Source organism: Dromaius novaehollandiae, chromosome 3, assembly GCF_036370855.1.
Source record: "Dromaius novaehollandiae isolate bDroNov1 chromosome 3, bDroNov1.hap1, whole genome shotgun sequence".
Classification (NCBI taxonomy): Eukaryota; Metazoa; Chordata; class Aves; order Casuariiformes; family Dromaiidae; genus Dromaius; species Dromaius novaehollandiae.
Genome location: NC_088100.1, coordinates 123,603,970 through 123,626,822, shown reverse-complemented (window position 1 = coordinate 123,626,822; position 22,853 = coordinate 123,603,970). Strand labels below are relative to the sequence as shown.

The 22,853-nt window shown below is 34.9% G+C and overlaps 1 protein-coding gene across 6 annotated transcripts in view; it reads right to left on the bottom strand.

Annotated features, from left to right (window-relative positions):
* The window catches only part of USP34 (ubiquitin specific peptidase 34), a 153,164-nt gene that overhangs the window by 55,952 nt on the left and 74,359 nt on the right, over window positions 1-22,853 (bottom strand). For 5 of the 6 annotated variants that reach the window (XM_026094587.2, XM_026094585.2, XM_026094588.2 and 2 more), the window contains 17 exons: window positions 18,975-19,129; window positions 18,261-18,374; window positions 17,133-17,232; window positions 16,831-16,990; window positions 16,272-16,398; window positions 16,019-16,166; window positions 11,635-11,735; window positions 10,148-10,357; window positions 9,374-9,499; window positions 8,482-8,604; window positions 8,271-8,354; window positions 7,857-7,943; window positions 5,767-5,967; window positions 4,215-4,297; window positions 2,822-2,862; window positions 1,710-1,834; window positions 641-793 (listed from right to left, as the gene is read on the bottom strand). In XM_026094587.2, coding sequence (XP_025950372.2) covers window positions 641-793; window positions 1,710-1,834; window positions 2,822-2,862; window positions 4,215-4,297; window positions 5,767-5,967; window positions 7,857-7,943; window positions 8,271-8,354; window positions 8,482-8,604; window positions 9,374-9,499; window positions 10,148-10,357; window positions 11,635-11,735; window positions 16,019-16,166; window positions 16,272-16,398; window positions 16,831-16,990; window positions 17,133-17,232; window positions 18,261-18,374; window positions 18,975-19,129 — 2,138 coding nt within the window. The remainder of the gene's footprint in view (window positions 1-640; window positions 794-1,709; window positions 1,835-2,821; window positions 2,863-4,214; window positions 4,298-5,766; window positions 5,968-7,856; window positions 7,944-8,270; window positions 8,355-8,481; window positions 8,605-9,373; window positions 9,500-10,147; window positions 10,358-11,634; window positions 11,736-16,018; window positions 16,167-16,271; window positions 16,399-16,830; window positions 16,991-17,132; window positions 17,233-18,260; window positions 18,375-18,974; window positions 19,130-22,853) is intronic. The other variant, XM_064510027.1, reaches the window with a different exon arrangement.

Sequence of the window (22,853 nt, the reverse complement as noted above, 5' to 3'; positions counted from 1 at the left end):
CAAAATGTTTTAATTTAAATGTTGTTTATGTCAACATAGTTTAGAACTGAAGTAGACTGCTCTAGTCCCTAACTGACTCCAGGCAAAATCATCCAGGTTAGTTCAAACCATCTCTATTAATCTGCACACATTAACACTGAGAAGTCTTCCTGAAGTAGGTTTGGCAGCATTCATAGAATCTCTTCTATTTAGCAGAGCTGTGAGGATGATAACACTCAAACAGAAAAACAGCAGCAATCAACTGGGAACAATAACTTTCAGCCACAACAGAGAGCACTGATGCACACATACAACTATGCACCTATTTATTTAGGGACTTATCTACACTTAAAAGGGTAGTCAGGGCATAAATTGAAAATACAACTATTATTCCCTAATGGTGTGTTGCATGGACATTAAAATTCCTGAAGAAGAGTGCTTCCTAAACATTATTCTACATTCTTTCAAGCACAGACAAGCCCTAAATTAGCGCAGTGTCACAGCTTTAAATACTTCTGGGAAGTTTCTGGAAAAATATAAACCAAAGGTCTTAATATCTGAGTGTCTCAGAAACAGTTAGACGGTATGTGCTTTCATTCTTTTTTCCCTCTTTTTCTACTGACAAAAGTAAGCTTAAATGCATCTTTGACAAAAATCTTACCCGGATAGGTTTCAGAGCCTGAGCATCAGGAAGAAATTTTAATAATGTTGATGCAGCCAGCAGCAGAAAGGAGCGATTAATTGAGTCTCCCCCATCCAGACCAGAGAGAGACAACTTGTATAAACCATTACAAGACTCATGGCGAACGGCAGTCTTCATGAAAAACAAATAAATAAATGAAATGATTACACATATTACTTAGGTGACATTTTTTCTTTTTTTTTTTGACTTCTCTTTCATATACATATATGTAATTCAATTCCTCTCATAATACCTATTAAGTTACTAAGGCAGAGTGTGTCTTTCTAGAAATACAACTACAAAGAATACACACTTAAATTAGCTATAGAAAAATGCAGAAGATACACATTTAACAAAAAAAATTTGATTTGTCTGTGCCTCTTGCCTCTTCTAGTACGTATTTTCTACATTGAAGATTACAGCCAGTTACTGAAATAAAAAATATTACATTACAGGAACGTAGGCTTTTTCTGTGGTTAAGTAATAAAACACAGTAATAACAATGACCCATCATGTCCATGTTGCACCTTCAAGCAATCACTAGTAAATAAGAACACTACCTACTTTGCAAAATTATGCTATTTTCAAGTTTTTATTTCTTACATCAGAACAAACCACTTAAAACTAAGCAAAGATACTATTCATTAATGACAAATTTTAATACCAGCTTTCACCTCATTTTATGATGAAAAGTAGAGCTGGAAAAATATTACAATGGGGAAAGTATAGTTAGACTAATCCATGTTAGAGGTCATCACCTGGAAATTTCAATCAAAAAGTTTCCTTTAAACGGAAGCCAAGAATGAAGAATGGAGTTTGCAGAAGTAACTGGTTTGCAATCAACCATAGATATGCCATCTTACACTATATTTTAACTATGGTATGATTACTTCTTAAATAGGACTCTAAGTAACTGAGTCAGAAGCTGCCCACTTTCATCAGGAAACATGTTTTGAATTTAATGGAGGAGCACCCTCTTGAAACTAGAGTTAAACTTGTTCCATACTATGCACTAATTAGTAATGTGATAACCTCTCCTTTAACATACCTCTGGAATAAGAAGGGTAAGTTTCTTTAGCCACTCTTGCAAATGATCACTGTCTGCCAGACTGGATTTCACCAAGGAACAGCAGTGAGCCCAACTCACCAACAGCCACATTGAATAATGAGTAACTAAGAAAAAATGAGATGAGAATACATCACACTATACCTGAAAAAAAGTAGGCTTTTTAGGTTGAAGAGTTGCATAGTTCTGGCACATATGGCATTCATTTCAATCACACTAACATATAAGACTAAATCCTTATTGGCACTTAAGATACTACCAAAGCTGAGCATTTTACCAATTTGTTTACTACATACCGACAATTGTATTACTGATCCAATCACGTTACCCAAAGTATTACCAGTGTGGGGCACAATTCCTTCCCTTCACCCCTACTTCTTAAAAAGTGAGCTGGAATTTTGCTAATGGGCTGCATCAGCTCTTAACATGGACTTTTCTGTGGACTAGCTAGCATGCCTGTTCCTTTCTTCTGTAAGACTCTAGTAGGTGATACACACCATTTTGGGAGAATTCAGGTTCACAGACATAACTTCTGTAACACAAAATGAAGTGGAAAAACCCAGGGCAATGCCTAATGCTAGGAGGACCTACTTATATTTATGGACACCTACGCTGTACTTTTGACAACTATTCTGATACAGACCTAATCTGATACAGATTACATAGACCTTTTGTAGGAATCACCTGCAAGCAGGCTGGGCAGGGGAGCTCCAAGGAATTCTGGGGCCAGAATGATTTCTGTAAGCCAGAATGAAGGTGACTGTTGGCGACTATATTATGATGTTAAATATGCTGCTCTTCAGAAGACAAGAATACAGCTGTTTCTCCTACCAAAAACAGCCCTTCTGGAGATGAAGACACAGCTACAGTACAAAATTTCAATACATCTAAAACAATTTTCAGAGAAGGAAAGCAGGGCAAGCCCTCTGGAGCTTCTCTGTGTATTCCCATCTAGACTACAACAGTCCTCATGCTACCTAGGAATGCATTTTTACAGAACTTTAATGATGGAATAAATGAAACATATAATTTGCTATCTTTAATATGTTTTCGTCATTATTAGTTCATAAAATATAACTATTTGCAGCACTAACCTTCATGTCTTGATCTGTGATCAGACTGAGCTTTCAACACCCTGAGCAGGAATAAGATAACACCATTTGAACTTTATCACAGAACATAATAGATTACCATTTAGAAACACAACCACATACATGTGACTGCAAATAACAGCACAGTTACTCTTAAGTACCAGCTAAGAAAACTAAAATTTTAATCTTAAATGCTTCATTTCTTGCAGTATTCAAAATCAGCATCAGTAAAAAGCTATTACATCTTCAATTCACTCTCTTACATTTTTACTGACTGCAAGCTAACAAGTTAAGAAAAAAAGAAGACCATAACCCCCAACTTCTTTATTTTAGCCAAGGAAGAAAAGATATAAAATGGAACCAGGATAGATCCATAAAGGAGAAAGGTGGCATTCTTCATAGCGAACTACACGCATAGTGAACAATCCTTTTAAATTTTAAACATGTCATTTATTTACTTTTTTTTTTTAAATAAACTGCAGTAAAGGCTCTATGAACTTGCAAACATATTGAATATACTTAAAACTGTTACTGTAATTATGCTAGAGGTTAAAACTAGGCATGTGCATAGACCTGGCTGGAAATGCTCTGAGCGTCTTTAACAATCTTTTAAAAATAGAGTAAAGCACATCATCCATTATTTGGAATCAAGTAATTCTACATCAAATGTAACAAAAAAATATGACCTCCCCAGCACCAGTCCAGTTCTGTCACTATCCAGTTCTATGCAGAATTGCTTTTCTCAGGGTGGACAAATGGCAAAAAGGACAATAAAATCACTAATACCCAGTTTCTGAAGGTAAAATTTTGCCTTCAATACACGCACACCCACTAAAACAGTACGTGGAATTTCAGAAGTAACAAGCTAATGTTATTTTGTTGTTGATAATAAATTCAAACAGGCACATCAAAAAGCTTTTGCTTATAAGCAAATTTATTTTCATGATTTCTCCTTTATATTGCCTTGAAATTGAGAACGTTAATTGCTACAGAGATAACAAAGAAATAGTTTTGTCATGAGAACTTATATGAGCGCATATCTTGTATATTTTGTTGCTCCATGTCATGTATCCTGAAGAACAACTAGTTAAACAGCAAGGGATTCCAAGATGATTACCTATTTTACACATACTCTTTTTATTCATTTCTGACAATTTGTTTAGTTCAGTGATTTTCTATCACTGATGACCTCTGGGAGTTCCCTCCACTACTTATAAAGGTAGGTTACTACAAGAAAGGTGACTAACAAGAGCAAGTCTAATGCCTATAGACTTAAATTTCTCATACGGGTATTAATGGCAATTAAAACAGAAAGAGCTATTCACTTAATTTAAAACAGTCAACGAAAATGTAGACACTTTATAAGCTTTATTATGAGAATAAAAAGATATTGTACCTAGGTGCCAAGTTGTCATATGTATAAGCAACTGACATTAGACGCTGAATCAAACTGGTTCCCTGGACAAGTACAAGAAACACCTTTAAAAATTGAAGTCAAAAGAAAAAAAACAGTTAATATAACAACAAGCTTTTTGATCTGTTTTTAAATTATTCATACTGTATGAATCTAAAACAAACCTATCTTTGTAGAGGGAGGAGGAGCAAAACAGAAATGACACCAGTTCCACAGTTAAAAGTTATATTCTGATTTTTATAAAAGCATGTCTAAAATCCTGTGGTTTATTGAGTAAGCTTAGCTGCTAAAATTTTATTCTGCTACTCTTTGAGAGACAGTTTAACTGAAAAGAAAAAGTAATGACCTATTCAATCCTTTCACTAAAAGAAAATTGTTTTTTAAAGCATAAACTGTTAACTTTCTTTTAAATATCTCAGGCATGAGGGGAGAAGGCTGAGGGTGAGGTTTTGTGAGGGTGAGGCTCTATATGTAAATTTATCTGGTTTCTTTGTGATCAACATGTTTTATTGACTATCCATTCATTTAAATTGTTAATCTTTACAGAAGCTCTGATAAACTACATAGAATTTACAAAATTAAAGTCTGAAGAAAGTCTTTTAGAATATTTATACAGCAAATCCAATGCAATCAAAAATACGTCAATGACAATTAAAAATCTAAACCCAGTTACTACTACCAGTAACAGCACTAATTACTGCCCCCCCTTTTAAAAAGTTAATATAATAATATAAGAGTTAGTATTTGATCATTTGCCTAATTCATAGCAGCTTTTGAAGTTTAGGAATCTATTTTGTCCAATATATAATACTTACAGAAGAGTTAGGGTCTTGCCATGCAAATAAGTTTTTAAGAATGACAAATGGAAAGTTTGGCTTTAGCTCAGAGTTCAGATCTACCCTTTCTGGTGATCGCAACTGTTCCTGTGCCCAAAACCAACCTATTTTCAGTGGACGTATCTCTAGCCATCCAAAGCCAAAAGACTATGGATTAAATATCAAGCTTGCTCTACATCAGGAAATTAGCATGCAAAAATCTGGGAGAAAAGTTTACAGGTTTGGGTAAATGTACCATACGCTCACTCAGACATTCTTAGTAGATTACTTCATACTTAGTGTTAACTAAGGGAATCTAAGAAGGATTTGGTGAGGGTGGTGACAGCACATAACGACAGACTACCATAAAAACAGGGGTAATTATTTTGGAAAACAAAAGGTAAGAAATAGGGATAAAGCCCTGTAATTCTGAAATTCCCATTTCACATGCTCAAATTCCCATTTACACTGTTTCCTTGGACAACTCATCAAAAAATCCTTTTTGTTCCAGCTTCTAAATCTGGTAGGTTTAAAGCAATTAAAATTGGATAATTCTTTGGAGAATAACTCCTAGGATTTATATTCATATTAATAATGCTTTCACTATGTTATTTAATTTATTACCAAACTAAAGGCTTCACACAACAAATAAGCCTTTCTTTTTTTGTTTTGGTGAACTTTAGAAAGTTCACAAAATAGACAAACTGTTTATCTCTTACCTCTGTTAAACGAGGTATATGAAGGCCTTTTGCATGGTCACTTGCGGTCTTCCTTGATTTGCCTGGCCACGTTCTTTTTCTGTGACTCTCTGCTATGCCAGACCAGGCAAAGACATCATGGTAAGCTAAATCCAGATCTGAAGGATCAACTGCAAACTGGCATATCAGCTTCAGCAAGCAAGCAAGACAATCTAGCTGCCACTGTGAATAAGAAGAAAATGCAATTTTCCTTTTTTCAGAGATTTATTTTACGAAATAATTCTTTGTCTGCTATGGAATTTGAAATAAAAAGCTAAAGTAAACTATAAACACCTAGAACTCTTAAGCAGCAAGCAACAAAAATAGACACTAAAGAGAAAGGGTATTAAAAAAAGTTACTTGAGGATATTTTCATGATCTAGACCTATTAATAGGTGCGTTCAGGACATGATCTACTATACAGTGCATGAAATAACACAGAGGGAATAATATTAGAGATTAAGTCCTACAGTTAATAGCTTTCCCTGCATTGTATTCAAATATAATCACAGGCTAACGCATATGGTATACAGAAGTGCTTTCAATTTCAATACATTTAACCATGTAGAGTCAGGTGGATACTACTTTAAAAATACTATTTGGTATTGTAACGCCTCTCGTCAGAGATAAAAACCACTGATTCATTTAGTAACTCTGGAGATGAATTTTCATGGCTCTCAGACATACAGCTATACCCAAACATAGCACGTGGTCAGCTCCACTCTCAGAAGATGCACTATGAGAGTAAAATTAACAACAATATATGGCTGTGTCACAGCAACACATGGAAAAGATCAGCTACCTACCACCTACACACATAAGTCTGTAAGATTCTGTGCAAGTTCAGGACACTGTACTAATGCATCTAGTTGCAGAACCAGCCTTTTCATTATTTTCATAGTGCTATGCATGTTTTCCAGACAGATCACTAAAAGTAATCATACTATCTTTTGCCTATATACCAAATAGGAAGAATGCCAATTTGTTTCTAATACTTGAATAGTTTTAGAACAAATACTTAAAAAATCAGTTAAAAACTACTATCAACCTTTTAATAAAAAAGTACAATTGTTTTCTCTGTAGCGTGTGCGATATATGTATAAAATTGGTGATAAAGTATGTGTATATTTGTTTCTTTACTTATTTTTACATATGCATGACTCAGAGCTTGGGATATTTCAATTATTTTTTATCAAATGCCTAAGAATTGAAAATATAAAAGAGAAAAATTTTATCTAATAAAAAATATGAATTTACCTCAGACTAGTAATATATAATAATGAAAAAAATAAATGATATAAGAACAATTAGTACTACTGTTCATTATTGGGAAATGTCTTTATTAACACCAAGGCCACAATGCTAGCAGTTTGTCTCAATGCCGACAAGTGGAAACATTCCAAGGAATGACATTTCTTAGCCTCTTCAGAGAGGAAGATAATTAACAGATTATTGCTTTTAAAACAGACTATAAAAAAAGCTTCCAAATTAGCAACATTTCCTAAAACAAAAAAACAGCAAAAGTAAAGTATGCTCTTTTTATTTAGCAAATTTTTCATTTTTTTTAACTTGATATGCACGTATGATCAACACTGTTGAAAATATTCCAAAAGATGGAACCCAGGCTTTTTCTCTAAGTGCCCAAGGTGTACTTTATTTCATTCTGCAAACAAAGAATTTTTAAGATTAGAGAAAAAAGTAAAACAAAAATACCAAGAAAAAAATACAATGACTGGCTTTAAAATATGAAAAGCCTGAAGTATAAAAACTTTTTAAAAGAATAAATCCTTCCAGGAAATTCAAATTTTCATTTTCCTTTGTCTTGTGTAGATTCTGTGGTTACTGCCATTACATTCTGTAGCACTTCTGTATGGATGAATGACAAGAGCATTTAACTAAAAAACAGCAATTCACAGTTAGCTGATCAGTTGAGCTTTTTGAATTTTATTTTATGGACATCGATACTTTCCACTTACTACAAAAAAGTAAATGAAACAAAGGCTGATAGCAATGGAAGTCTTTATAAATGACAGCTATGTTATTCTGGAAAAAAAGGGTGAATAATCACTTACCACAGTCCATGATTCCTGTTCTTTAGGTTCTAAGATTCCAGAATTAAAAATTTCTAGTAACTGTTGGAGCCCTCCAGCAGCAACAAACTGTAAGCATATTATGCAACCAATGTGAGAAAAAAAGCAGATATATAAATATCACTAATGTTACTTGGATATGAATCTAAGCTTTACAAAAAAACCTGATAAAACTATGCATCTGGCTTTTTTATGAAGGAAAAAAGAAATACTTGCAATTAAGCATGACAAATTTACTGGCCCAATAACACAGAAAACCTATGAAAATCTTCACAATGTTACACTTACATTTGAGATCAAAAACTCTTAGATATAGGATTTTTAAATCGATTTTCATTTTATACTATCATTAAAAAACTACATTACATATTACAGAATATTATAGAAATATCAAACCTTGCAGCTCCATGTGTTTTTACTGTTTTCTATTTGATCTTCACTTGAATCATCTGAATCTGGATAAAGATCACTATAACTTCCCTGAAGATAAACAAGAAGAAATAATTACAAAAACCACTCACGAATTAAAATACAATAAAACAACTCATCAACATATACTTTGATATGGAGAAAAAAAAGATATAGTCTGTGCAATAAACCCTATTACCGTAGATTCACGCCTTATTCTTCTATTGGGCTTTCCCAGAGCTTCAATAATTTCAAGTGCATATAAAAGTTTATGTGCACTTTTTATTCGCAGAAGATCCTTCCAACTAAAGCCATCATTACCCTTAAAAAATAAAGAAGACAAAGAACAATTAAATAATTACACCTAATGTTGACCTATCTAAGAAAAGTAATTGGAGGGTTTTTAAAGGGACATGGACAAATTATTTGTTTTTTAGTTTCATCTATTATTTGAAATTAGATGATTTCAAGCATATTTCTATTCATGAATAACAATCTGAATAATGTGAAAACTGCAGTGAAATTTCAATAAACCTCCAACATTATTAAAATTTAAGGTGTACAAAATTTTGAAGTAGAGGAAGGTAAATACACTCTGAATTATAATTTCCAGCTACATTTTGATGTTTGTCTAAAGAACCGTGATATGTAATTTCAAGAACTTACAACGCATACTTTTTATCGATTGGGCAACCACTTAGTAAATGCCATGTTTTGAACTTGCAGAAAAAAAAATACGAAAAGTATTACTACCACAACAGGTACAAAATTAAAGCAAAGCTGTAAGTTTGAAATGTTTTAAACACTAGGCTACAGATGAAGAAACTGCTGTTGCAATTGAAACAAAAAGACTGATAAGTAACATTTACTAATTGTTTCATCCATTACATTCTTTTTTTAAATAAATCATAAAAGCAAACATTGGAAACTAAACTGACATCTTAGAACAAAAAAAACCCCAGTCCCATCCCCTCTTTTTTCTCAGTTTACTTAACATACTTACTATTTAACATTCCTCTTCAGGGAAAACTCACCACTAAAACATCCATGCATAATAAAGATAAACATTTAAAATAAAATTCTTTGTTTACCTGCTCATCCGAAATACTTTGGAATGCCTGTAACATATTAGGGCACGTCGGTAGAAGCATTAACAGTTCCCAGACACGTCTGGATAAGTTTTCTGCATGGAGGTGGAGCTCTTCACATCTTGCGCTCTGAGAAACCATAAAATAAATATTCTTATTAAAAATTTATTTTGTGAAAATAACCTCACAGTAAGATTTCAGAGGCCAAAAATATATTTATTCTTAATTAACAAGCTATTTGTTTCCTCTTCAATGTAAAAATAAAAATAGAACATGACGGTTGAAGTCTTGTTGAACCTGCAAGAAACTGTGTTACGTCATCTTCATAGCATATCACAACATGGAAATATTTGAGTGTAAATAAAACTTAAAAAGAATCTCCCAGTTCGAATATACTAGTGGTTATTTAACTTCACATAAGCTAGGGATGGCATATAAGTGATATATCCTAAGTTTTTACAATAACATCTTTGCAAACACTTTAAGCCAATTCCCATAATTAATCAGCATATCTATTTAAATAACTGATATTCTTTGTACGGAATTACTTTTTTTAGAGCATCTAGAATATTCAGGACATTATAAGTGATAGCAAAACAATGTAATTATGAAAATCTGCAAATCATGATAATGATACTGTATGTGAAACTGAATACACAGTTCTGTATACAATCTGACATTTGGATATGGAACACAAGAAATAGACTAGAGAGGAAAAATAGATCCAATTAAATTAGACTGCTATGTAATTATTCTAATAAAATTACTTTAAATTACCTCACTGTCTTCCATAACCACTTCTCCAGAAGGAGGCTTAAAAGAGGCAAGCATCTCTAACAAATCAAAAAGGGTTGTAAGATGAGGTTCTTGCAAAAGTAAAAGCATTGGAATGTTGTCCTTTTGAGGAGGAGGTAGGCAAGATGCTGGAAGCTGAACGCCTTCACCTTTGCGTTCTCTCCTTGGTGCACCCAGTGATACAAAAACCATCTAGAAATAGAGAGAAACAACAGGAAGGAGAGAGACAATTTTAATAAAGCATATTCTGAAATCACGGACATGCTTTCAACAGGGTCAGAATTAAGAACTTAAAGTTACATAAATATCTTTCTTGTCAAACCTTTACTGAGAAGCATTTCAAGTGACTGTCATAATTCAAGGTTGGTTCTGCTTTCATCTAAGGCAGTTATGGTGTGGTTGCACAAATAGCAGTGTGGTTGGAGAAAGTGGGGATTTGTTACATTGGCTTAACCACTTTGTGGATACCCATTCTCAGAAGAACTGTTCCTGCTGACTAGTTAACACCTCCATCACATCCAGTCATTCAAACTGAATGGCTCTCTCCAGTTCTGCAAGTGTAAGAATTAACCTGATTGCTCCATAGCTCAATTCTATAGAATGATCTGTGTTAGCAAGAAATTCCTTTAAAATTTTTTTTTCTTTTTAATTAACCCAATTCACATAGCAAAATGGGCTAATTAACAATCAAACAACTTAGTCCAAAAGAACTTCTGATCTGGAACAGCAACAGTTGAGACAAACTCCTAACCACTACAAACCAGCCAGCAATGGCAGATGTAAGCATACTGGCCGATAATAATCTTTCTAAAAGTGTGTTAGTAGATCTTTGAAGGTGTCTGGTACGAATTTAGTTTTCCTTTAGATGGAGAACAGGTATGCGATGATCACCTGGAAAGTTCTCTCATAGTCCCACCTCTCTAAGAGAGTCACAATGTCAATCACACTTAACAAAATCAAACTAGGCTTTTCCATACCGTAAACTTCAGTAAACCTGTGAGTAGATCACTCTAACAGGGACTCTGAATTGAGATTAAAAATGATAAATAAACATTATAAAATGCTTCAGATTTAAGCAATGAAAGGAGAAAGCTAATCACTGCTGCTATGGAGTTAAGATGTGTTCAATAATTTAGACAAAATCTGACTACTTGATTCTGTTTTTTCACTGGATCCACATTTTCCTTGATGAACGTAAAAAATTGAAAATTTTCCTGTGGTCCTTGAGTTTTCAAATCTGCTAACGTAACTTGAATTTGGCTTTTAAAATTATTAATTATTTTCAAGACTGACAACAGCAGCAAGGACTAAGAGTATTCCTCTGAGCTTAGAGGTAGATGCTGGATAGCATGAAACAATTAGTTTCAGAATACTGTAGCATGTACCTTCCACTACCACCTACATTTATCAGTTGCAGAAGACAAAAGCAACATACCAGGTGGTGACTGTTATCTACATACTGATAATACCTGCATATCCTTAAAACCCAGCTCATGAAGAGTTTTTTCATCATAATCAGTTGTCAGTTCATGCCCAGATGAAATCATTCTCACGGGTCCCATGAGGCCACCTAGGATAAGAACGTATTTCAGTAAATTTCTGGAATCATAGTTTCATTTTCTAATGAAAGCCTTATGTCTTATTTTAAAAAGTATAACCTTCAGCAGCAATTAAAATCAGGCAAAGATTTAAGGCAATTTACTTACGGAAACTGGCTATTAAATTAAACTAAATTTCCTTGCATGCCTTTGGACATACCCTTTTAAATAACAGCTCACTCAATCTCGTACTGAAAAGTGTCCACAATACAGATTAAAACATGCTTTTCATATTTTGTAGTAAGAGTTATACTATGTCCGTGAAGAACGCTGGGAAATGATTGTGTTCATCAGCAAAATCCCTTTGTATCACACAATTGAGATAAAATCAACAAAGGAAAAGAAGCAAAAGTCAATCTTACTTAAATGTAAGCTTGAACTGAAGATGACATATATTTCAGAAAGGAAAAAATTAGAACACTTTCCAAAGAATTCTCAACACTGAAGAAGAAATGTGAACAACTAAAAACAACTATGAATTTAATTGGTGCAGACAATCAAAGACTAACCAAGAATTACCCTGCACGATGAGTTTGTACCTCAGAATGCTCACAGAGTTCTAGCCACCTATGCCGGGGCACAGAGAGATTTGTCATGAATTAAAATTTACTATGCTTTTCACCCACTGTTCTTATTAGCATGCTTTTCTGAACATTAGGCCCTGGTCCGTCACACCAGTGAAAAAGCAACCCTTCTCTATCCCTGTGCTTTCAGCATTGTGGTCTCAATACGGCTTCTTTAGAAAAGCCTATTTCTCGAACCTCCTGCAGGAGTCTTGGGAAGAACTGGGAGTTCTGTAACCTGAAAATGCTTCAAAACATTGTATTACTTGCCGATAGGAACACAGCAGTCAAAGGAATGGGTTAAAACCAAAAAGGCTATATATATATGAACGGAGCCTAAACTTTATTTTTTCAGTGTCATAAAGACGTGCACATGCACTCTGTCGTGCATGCAGAGTAAGCCTGCTGCTTCTGGCAATTATGGAAAGCATGTCACCTGCAGCCTGCAGCCACACCGTCACTGCTGTTGTGTGCACACAACAAATCCAGGTGATGCTTCCGAAAGCCAGCAGAGATATACCCACGTGCTGACATTTCTGAACTAGCGCAATCCAGTCAGATGCATACACAGTAGCTCTGACAGGACTGCCAGGGAAACAGAGATGTCAGACAAATATACGTGATCCTCAAATCCTGCTCGAACAAAATTTCTGAGATGTTCTTGAGGAAAATTGGATATACAGCAGCCCTTCAAAGACATTTGTCAATTAACAATAAAACCATGAAGATTTTATTTGGAGTTGGGAATAGTGTCGCATATCTATCACTCTTCTCATCCTCTCCAGCTGACTGCTTTGAAACATATCAATGCAATGAAGCAAAATAGTTTCAAACAGATAAAGGCAGGCAAACATATCATCCATAAAATAATACAAAAATCTCCTATCTTCTGCACTTCAGCAAACAAACAACAGATTTTAGAAGAAAGAATACAAGAAACAACCCGAATGAGAAGCAAAAGCAATCTCATGTTTCTCAGAGCACTGAAGATTTCAAATGAGCAAAAGATGTTAACAAAGGTATTGTGTCCTCAAGAAAAAGAATGATGTGGTAAGTGTCTAGTAATCAAAAATAAAAAAATTACTGTAGTGAGAGAGAGCTAAAAGAACATTTAATAAATACGAATGCATCTACTACTTACAGATACATTCCCAAAGTTTTGGCTAGTGGGCATTCTTGGATACCCCCTTGACAGAAGCGTGATGGCAAAACATTAGAAATGTACCTGTAACTAACAAATGCTTTAAGGTTGCATAGCCAGTCTCAAGAGCCTGCGGCTTTCTTTTCCACCGTAATTTTGCTTAACATTAATTTTCAGTGCCTGCATCTTCTCTAACTAAGTTTGCTTTTAAAACAATGGAAGTTAGATGTGACTGACACCACTTAAGACACAACACTTGTTCACAAGTCCCAGCAGCAGGAAAATGATTTCTGTCCTTAGCCCAACTAGGAACACAGCAAAGTAACATTTTGCACAAAGAAGCTCGAAATGGAATAACCATCATACAGTGGTGAAAATGTAGGTCAACTGGAGCAGTAAATGAAGCAAACAGCATAAGAAACTGCTAGTTAACAAGAGATGAAATAAATATAAAGAAAGGAAGTAAAAAACATTTACAAGTCTAGAATTCCAAGAGCCAAAAGCTGATACAGATATCCTGTTTTTTCATCTATTCTCTGAAACTGAAATCCCACCAGAGAAAACAACTAAAAATTAACTAAGAACAAGAAGATTTGGCTCTATAAGGAAAAGGTGAGAGAAAAACTCATACTCTGACATCACAAACAGAAGATTTTAACTTTTATTGAAATTTGATAAACTCTATTCAGATTTCTAGCTCAGTTAATGATATAGTAGCCACTTCCAGTTCCTAACCAGGAATTGGTTTTTGTAATGGATTTGCTAATACTGGTATATTAAAATGGACATAGAAAAGGTCACAGAGACCTAAGCGTGCAGCATGTACCTTGCAGCAGAAGTCTCCTGTGATGCAGAATGACCTATGTTTTCTAGTCTGAGCAGCCAATACACAGAACTACAATTCAAAGATCTTCATGTCCAACAAAAAGCTATTAAAGTTCATGCATTTTTTTCATCTATACAGAAGATTCCCCAAGATAGGGCATGGCTGAGTAAAACTGCAGGTTTTAACCTTAAGTCTCAGTTTCAATCCTATCTTCTCAAATTAGCAGCTGAGAAGTGAAATTCATGTGATGAGATTATTCAAAATACACATGGCATTCACAGAACAGTGCAAAGACACTTCCTTAGGAGTTTGGTTAATAGAAATTCACCCAGTAACAGGATTTTATACATCTAACAGCTAACACAGGTACCAGTTACAAGATGAAGCACTTAGAAACATTAATATAGATTTTAAACCTATGAAAGGACAATGTGTTTATAATTCAATACTTACAAAATTTATGGTTCTCCAATTTCCTATAGTTATGTTATGCTAATAATCAGTGTAATAAACACAGAAAAATTAAAACAACACTCATGAAATGTTAAGTGTACAACATCATGGGCATCAGCACAACAGCTCTGCAACAAAACCATTGAACGTATGTAACATCACTGAATTGCAGCAGCTGTAGGTTTGCAGTTCTGAATTGCCTTATCCCTGCATTTCTTAAATCCCAGTTGAAACAAAAACAAAAATTCTGCTATGTGGCCATATTTGTTGGAAAACAAGATAAGTTTCTTTACTAAAACATCTTCTGAAGAGCAGCTGGAAAAAGGACTTCACAGAAAAGCTGAATAACTGAGATATATAAGATTCAAAGTCTCGTTCACTGATAAGGTGTCTCATAAAAACATTCCTTTTTAAAGTTGTTCACCCATGAAGACAAGAAAGTGAGATTAAAGATTAATGTTTCCACATTTACTAATAGTCAGCAGAGTTAGAAAAAGTTCATGGACAGAAATTGTTCAGATAATACACCCCTACATACTAACTCTTGCTTATAATAAGGAAGAAAGAAAAAAAAGAACACACTGAGAAGAAAATAATTCAGAAAAAAGATCACTGTGAACAGCCATAGCTGTAGCTGATAAGGAATAAAATTTAAAAGAATTAAGAGGTAAGAATCCTGTAATAGACAGCATTAATAGGATTCAGAAAACATCCTTCTCCTAAAGGATAAAGCACAAATTTCCATTCACTCAAAAATGTGTAAAGGAACAACAATAGGAAGCATTTGCATCACACTATAGGCAAGCAATGATCATCTCAGGAACAAGGTGACATTCCAAATTAAGAACATCAAAATAGGATGAATGATCATTTTTGAAATAGGATGCTCATAAATTAAAGAGCAGTTGCAGGAATAAGGAAAATATTATACCTGACTGGAATACATATATGCAGGGTATTCATTAATTTCTTATACAGAGCCAGAAATGCATATATTTGACAAAATACAGAATGAGGTTCTATGTAATAGAACCTATAAATTAAAGAAAAAATGTAATTAATTAAAACAACAATGAAAGGAGAAGTAACTTTGAGGGGGAAAATTAGCAGTTACAAGAAATAAAAACACTAGCTGAATTAAAATTTGCTAGGTCTGTGTTTGCTCTGTAATTTAAAATAAATGGTAACACTTAAAAAAACAACGTAGTTCATTAAAAGTGAGCATATGCTCTCAGCACAGCGCAAAATATGGGTATGAGTACTATAGCTTACCAGGGAAGTCTCCTTTGCGGCTGCTTTGACCAAATTCCTGAAGCTGTGCTTGTTGATTTATCTGTTCCTTCTGCAAATTTTCATACCAATGGGTAACTTCTGCCCGTAGATCAGCCACCTGATCACTAGGATACATTTCAATAGTCATCTGAAATAAAATGGATGTTTTATTTTTCAAAGTGCCCAATGGCTTTACTGACATCTAATAACCTAGGAAGTAAATCTATCTGGAAACAAAAGGGCTTTTAACTACCTTGTCAGGAAGTCCAGCTGGCTGACATACAATTCTTAGTGGTAAAGACTGCTTGTCACTCAGTGCCTTTAAGTGACTGCTGATACCAGTGCCTTCAATCTGCCACTGTCTCAGATGATATGCGAACCTTAAGGAGCAGGTAAAAACATTGACAAAGTATTTTTGTCAAAACTTATTTAATCAAACATTTGATAAACAATGAGATGACAGACAAAACTTGCACCTTTATTCACTGGTTTTCCAAAATGAAGAGGAAATGATTAATATTCCATCTTTCAAATAAGAATAAAATAGCTTTGAAAAAGTATAAAAAAATTATTTCTTTGGTGAGGGCAGAGGAGACTTGAACCATATTCATCTTTCTTTTTACAAAGACAAGGGCCAACTTTTGTAACTGTTTAAACCTTACATGTTACCTTTCAGAATTATCCATTATTGTCCTTACTTTACATAAAGAAAACCAAGGAAACTATTATTCAAATTATTAGTTTCATCATTCATTCATCATTGTGTTAAGAGGAATGTAAATAATTCCAAATATATCACTGGAGCTATTTACCTTCTCCTAAAAGCTTCCAGGTGTGTCTTCAGCATTAAGAGTCCTCTTTCAATAATTGTGAGACTTGAGTGAGAGTCTTGCTCAAGATTACTAGAAGCTATCATCAGACTCTCCATACACTTGCTAATAAATTCCTGTTCTTTTTCAAGACCAGTTTTACCTGCAATATCAATGTTAAAATAAATTATATAAGCACAAACTTGAGGCTATGCCTTTTAATACTAAGGATAAAAAGAGGATAAACTTAGATATCCTTTAAAACATTTTAAACACAAAACAAAAATAAAACTGAAAATTCTTACCATTAATATAATAAGAGTTGATGTACTGGATAGCTGCTCGACTGACATCACCTGACTGTGCTCTTAAAGCAATACCCCAGAATTGGTCCATGCCACACAACTGTTACGACAAAAGGAAAAGAAACACAAAAACAAAAAAAACATTGCCTCATTATTTTACTGAGCGTTGCCTTTCTGATCTGAGACACTTTATTTGCTTCTTTGTTACTAAAAATTTTTTACTTTTACTTTTACTTAAAAAAATACTTTTTTATTACTAAAAATACCTCTATCCTTCCTGAGCTCAGGCTCTCCTCATTGCACTGCATCAATAACTGTAACATTCTAACTTTGACAGAAATATTTTTATATTTTGAAGCATAAGAACAACTGGTTAAATTCAAAAGAGTGAGTTTTAATTTTTGACAAACAGGAATACTTTTAAATGAAATGTTAAAATCACAACTATTATTGGTATTCATTAAAAGAACAGAAATTTTCATGAAAAAAATACCTCAATTTGATTAACAAAAAATAATTCCTATCTATTATATATCTAAGATAGTTTCTCTGTAAAAAAAAAGATTACAGAAGAAAAACTTCTAAAGCATACCATGCGTACACTGAAACATATTTTATAATACCTTACTAGTCAGAATTAAATATGCCAAATTCTGTGTAAAGATTTCATCTAGTCTGAATATTATTTATAAAAGTGAATGTTACAAACCTATTCTTTAAACACAACAGCTAACACTTAACAGCTAACACAACAGTTCAGTTATGTTAATAGTGTGATAAACTGCACAAAGATACATAAGAAACAGGTAGCACTTTTTCTGTATGTTTTTCCATCTCTTTTTTCATCCCAACAGACAAGAACACATGCTTAACATCATGAAAAAATCAGGATTGTTAGCCTCTTTTATTTCCATTTCACTGTACCACATCTGCAACTTTTGAGAGGTGGTTCCAGGATTCCTCTCAAGGTAGAAAGCTGTACTGTCTCTGCTGCTACAGAGCTGTGACATCAGCATTTCAAACCAGTAAACCAAAATATTCTCATGATAAATGCTGTTGCAGATAAGTAATTTAATTTTCCCCCCTCCTTTGGAAAGGAGAAAAATATGAGCACAAAAAAAGGCTTACCTCTGAGTTTGAGCCACCATCATATGCACTAGTAGCCAGTCGAGCCAAATTACACAAATGTTGGAAGAGGTTTAGACCAGTCATACTGATAGTTTCAGGTTTTAGCTGTGGCATCTAGATAAAATAAAGATACTATAGTATGGAAAGGAAATTTTCAGTGAAAGAATGGATAGCAATTACATGGATGGCAATTTATCTCATTAGCACAAAAGAATTTCATTGTTACTACAAATACTATTCAAATCCAGCAGATCAACTAAAATTTGTTTTTGCAAAAGATGAGACTTTGAATTTGATATACAATATAAATTATCAAAGCTCTACTGCTGTATGTTCCAGTTCATATTTTCAGTGGACATGCAGATGAGATTTATACATGCCCCCAGAAAGGAAAAAGTCTATTTTTTTAGTCACGTAGCTGTGTATCAGAAGGGAAAATGTAAGGTTTTTTATAGTGCCACATAGCTTCAAACACAACACACAGGCTATTTGCAAAGAAACGCTTGAGTAAACACTAGTATGAAAAGAATTTCTGCCAATCCCTTCCCCTCTTCTGTCAAAATAGAGAAAAATCCTTGCATTACAAGTAGGGCCCTCTCAGACTGCTGTAAAGAGATATACTTCATTTAAACAATTTAAAATACATTAAAATAATGCTGAAATAGAAAGAAACTCCTTTATTAGAATTAATAAGGTTGCAATAACCTTACATACCTTTTCCAGGAAAAGATGTTTGTAAGTCTCCATACCCATAGCATGCTGATCTTTACTTCGTACTTGATTTAAGAACCAGTGTAGTGCATCATCATAGCATTCAGAATCTTCTACTAAGCAATGCCATAATATGTCCACTTGTTCTAAACTTAACCCTAAAATTAGAAAAATATTTTAAACTATTCCTTTATAACATCAAACATCATCCTACATAAGCATGAATACATAGAGAAATCACAAGAGTTTCTGCCAATACAAAAAGTTTTCAGAAACAGCAGAAGAAAAACGCACCACTTACCAATTAGGAATCATATACCTTTTCCCCTTTTAGAGCTGGCAATCAGCTACAACTTTTGGTTCCAAATATTGTCAGCTTTCACTAACCCAATGAGCAGTGCGGGCTGACCTAGGAACTTGGACCAAACAGGACGTTGCTTCTCAGTTTATAAATGACTATTAGGCACATGCTAAACTCCGACTTTGAGCTGGAGTTTATAGAGACTGTGGCTGTAAATAGTATCTCTCTAACTATTTTATTACTACTCCTTTCCAGAAAACAGTGGATTTATTTCCTTAGTTTGTGTGTGGACATTTATGATCCTAGTAAAGCTCCAAATTCCATGAAGAACCATTGAGACTATTCTTTCAACAGTAGCAAGTATGGTGTTACAAGGTGTTTCCTCTTGGCTACAAGTATTCTCATTCCTTCCTGCACTGTACTGAAATGACCAAAGGGGAAAGCCATGTATTGTATGCTAACTTTACTACCATAACGCGAGCACCTAAATAATCCTTCCCTTGTATCATTATAATAAATTAACCACAACACTGAATGGTAGACGTTTACAAGGACTTGAGGAGAGAGTGGCCAAAGGGACAAGTTCATGGAAGGGAAAGACAACAAGGGTTACTTAAACACAGAAAATTACATTCTGCTGACAAAGTCCCCAAGCTCAAACTAGCTAGTGGCTGGGAGAGTATGAGGGAAATAACATGCTTGCCCGTCCTTACTAAGCATCTGTTTCCATCTACTGTTTTTACTCCTGAAAGGGATAGGCCCATCCCTAACAAATCCATCCTTCCCCATTGTCTTCCTTAGGAAAAGCATGGGGGAAGAGGTGGTTAAAGAAAAAGATACCAGTAGAAAGCATACAATGATAGGGAACAATTAATGAAAAACCCAGAGTGACTGAGCATCAAAAAGTAAAAAGAAAAAAAAAAGAATAGGGAACTGACAGGGGAGATTGAACACAGCACCTCTGACAGCACCTACCAGTCCCTGAGGGCATCTACAGAGCTCACAGATGCTGTCCTTAAGTGTTTTAAGTGCCCTGATAAGACAGAAAGAAAAGAAATAGATCCTACAGTTTCTGGGATCCCCCTTAGCAAGCTTCCTCCTCCTGCTGCTCTGAAGGGTCAGCTTGACCAGAGTCAGGATGAAATTAAGGAGGAGAATGAGTGACGTGACCTTGGACCACCGGAGAGAGGACACAGAGTTAGACAAGCATGCGGTCAGACCTCGTATGGCTACTCTTATTTACTGTTCTAACCTGAAAAAAGAACACCATAGCTACTATCTGAACTTGCAAGCACACCATTTGAAGCATGTGAGACCTACACTATACTGACAGCTACATTATCCTTCTTTTCTTCTGAACTTCACGAAAAGCCTGCTGATAAGCAGGGTAACTCCTCAAGTGAACAACCCGCCTACCTGCAGTCTCCATATCTGGACATGAAATTAACAGTTTCTTTGACACATATATACATACATACATATATATACACACACATATATATACACACATACACACGCATAAACACACATACACACTACACTCCATAGATAAACATCAACCCAATTTGTGTCAGGTTATCTGGCTGCGTGAAAGCTCCAATAAAATACCAACAAGAGATCACAGCAAGCTGCCCTCTGACCTTCTGCTGGAGCTGACAGTGGACAAGTATTCGGGATCTGCAGCCTGCAACCTGAAAGGGGCAATATGTCTTCCCTGGCTACTAGTAACAAGAGGAGGAATTTGGAAACATTAGTTAAGATAACTAATTCTTTTCTTCAGTGACATAGTACTGCCTTGATTAAGAAGTGATCAAATATCTTTATTATTGATAGCATTACTAACTTGAGCACAGCAGACAGAAGCAGTTAAGAGACTCAGCAGTTTGCATAGCGGTTTGCACAGCTGGACCCTCGGAAAGGGGCCAGAAACTCGGCTGAAGGTAGCATGGGACTGCTCAGCAATGGTGGTAATGTGCCACAAAGCAAGAGAGGGGGCATGGCCATCCAGGTCGGGGCTGCAGGGAGGGAATGCTGGTGTCTTTCCTGGAGGTTGGGTGGCCAGGCAGAGGGTGTGCTTGCCTGCAGGAGTTCTGTTCTGGTTGAGGAACTGTGTGACTAAGTTAAGGAGCTACAGGAAGAGGTGATAAAGTGCAACGAGACCAGGAGAGGCCACCAAGGCAGTGCACTTGCCCTATGAGGAGAGGCTGTGGGAATTGGGCTTGTTCAGTTTGGAGAAGGGATGGCTTCAAGGGGACCCAACAGCCATCCCCCAGTACCTATGAGAAGGTTATTGAGAACCCAGAGTCAGGTTCTTCACAGTGGTGCATGGAAGGAAGACAAGAGACAGAGAACATACACTGAAACAAGAGGGGATCAGACAGGATGTAAAGAAATGCTTTTTTCACCATAAAGAAAGTCAAGCAGTGGAACAGGCTTCCCTAGAGAGGTTGTGCAGTCTCTATCCTTGGAGATATTTAAGATCCCACTAGATAAAGCCCTGAGCAACCTGGTCTGATCTCACAGTGAACCTGCTTTGAGTATGAAGTCAGATAAAAGATCTCCCAAGGTCCCTTCTGGCCCAAATTTTATTCCAATTCTAACTACTTCTCTAACTCTAATATTTTTGGGAAAGGTTATTCTGAAGGCTGTGGAAAACATCTGAAGAATTATCAGGAGGCATTTATTTTTCATCTGTGTAATAACCCTCATATGTACCAATGAAATTCAAATTAATCTGAGGACAGTTGCTACCTGTACACAGTAAAATGTCTTCAATGCAGGGCTGTCTTCCTATATTAAAATAAAAGGTATTCTGAATAACCATGTTGTACAGGAAGACGTGCTATCTTTTTAGACACACACCTGTCTTATCGCCAAAGAAATTATTACAGGAATGGTTAGGATTATCTGCTTTGTGTTAACAGTCACAAAGTCTTTTAACTATTCACTTCAATTTATTGCCACATACAGGTAACTACTTTCTTAAATGACTTCCAAAATATTCCATAGATCAGCGTATCTCATTTTCCTAGTTTTTTTCTGAAACACATCTGTCCTGCTAATTCTCCAATTCTGCGTAATGAAAGAGGAAGGACTACTTATTTTGCTCAAAAAATAATGCTAACAAATTCAAAGTTCTTTTTTGTTGTGTTTGCATTTATTTCCAGGTATTATATTATCTTTACACAAAACTGGTATATATTATACCTACTAGTGGGTATATACTAGTATATATACATAGTTATGTATATATAGTTACACTGTTTCAAAAAAAAATAAGTGTACCAGAACCCCGTGAAATGCTCATCTGATATCAATTTTCTATTACTCAGCTTTGCTGCTATATACATCTTCTTAGCCCCATTTTACACCTAAAGATACATAAGCAGCATTCAAAGTCTTCAAGAACATATACTGCAAAGTTGCATACATTTTATGGCGAGTACCATAATCCCACTAATGTTGTACTAATGAATGCCTGTTCCAAGTCCATCAACCATATCAAAAAAAATCTATTTTTAACATTTTAGAATGAAAAGATTTCAGAATATTTACAAATTACTATCTATCATACAGAATAT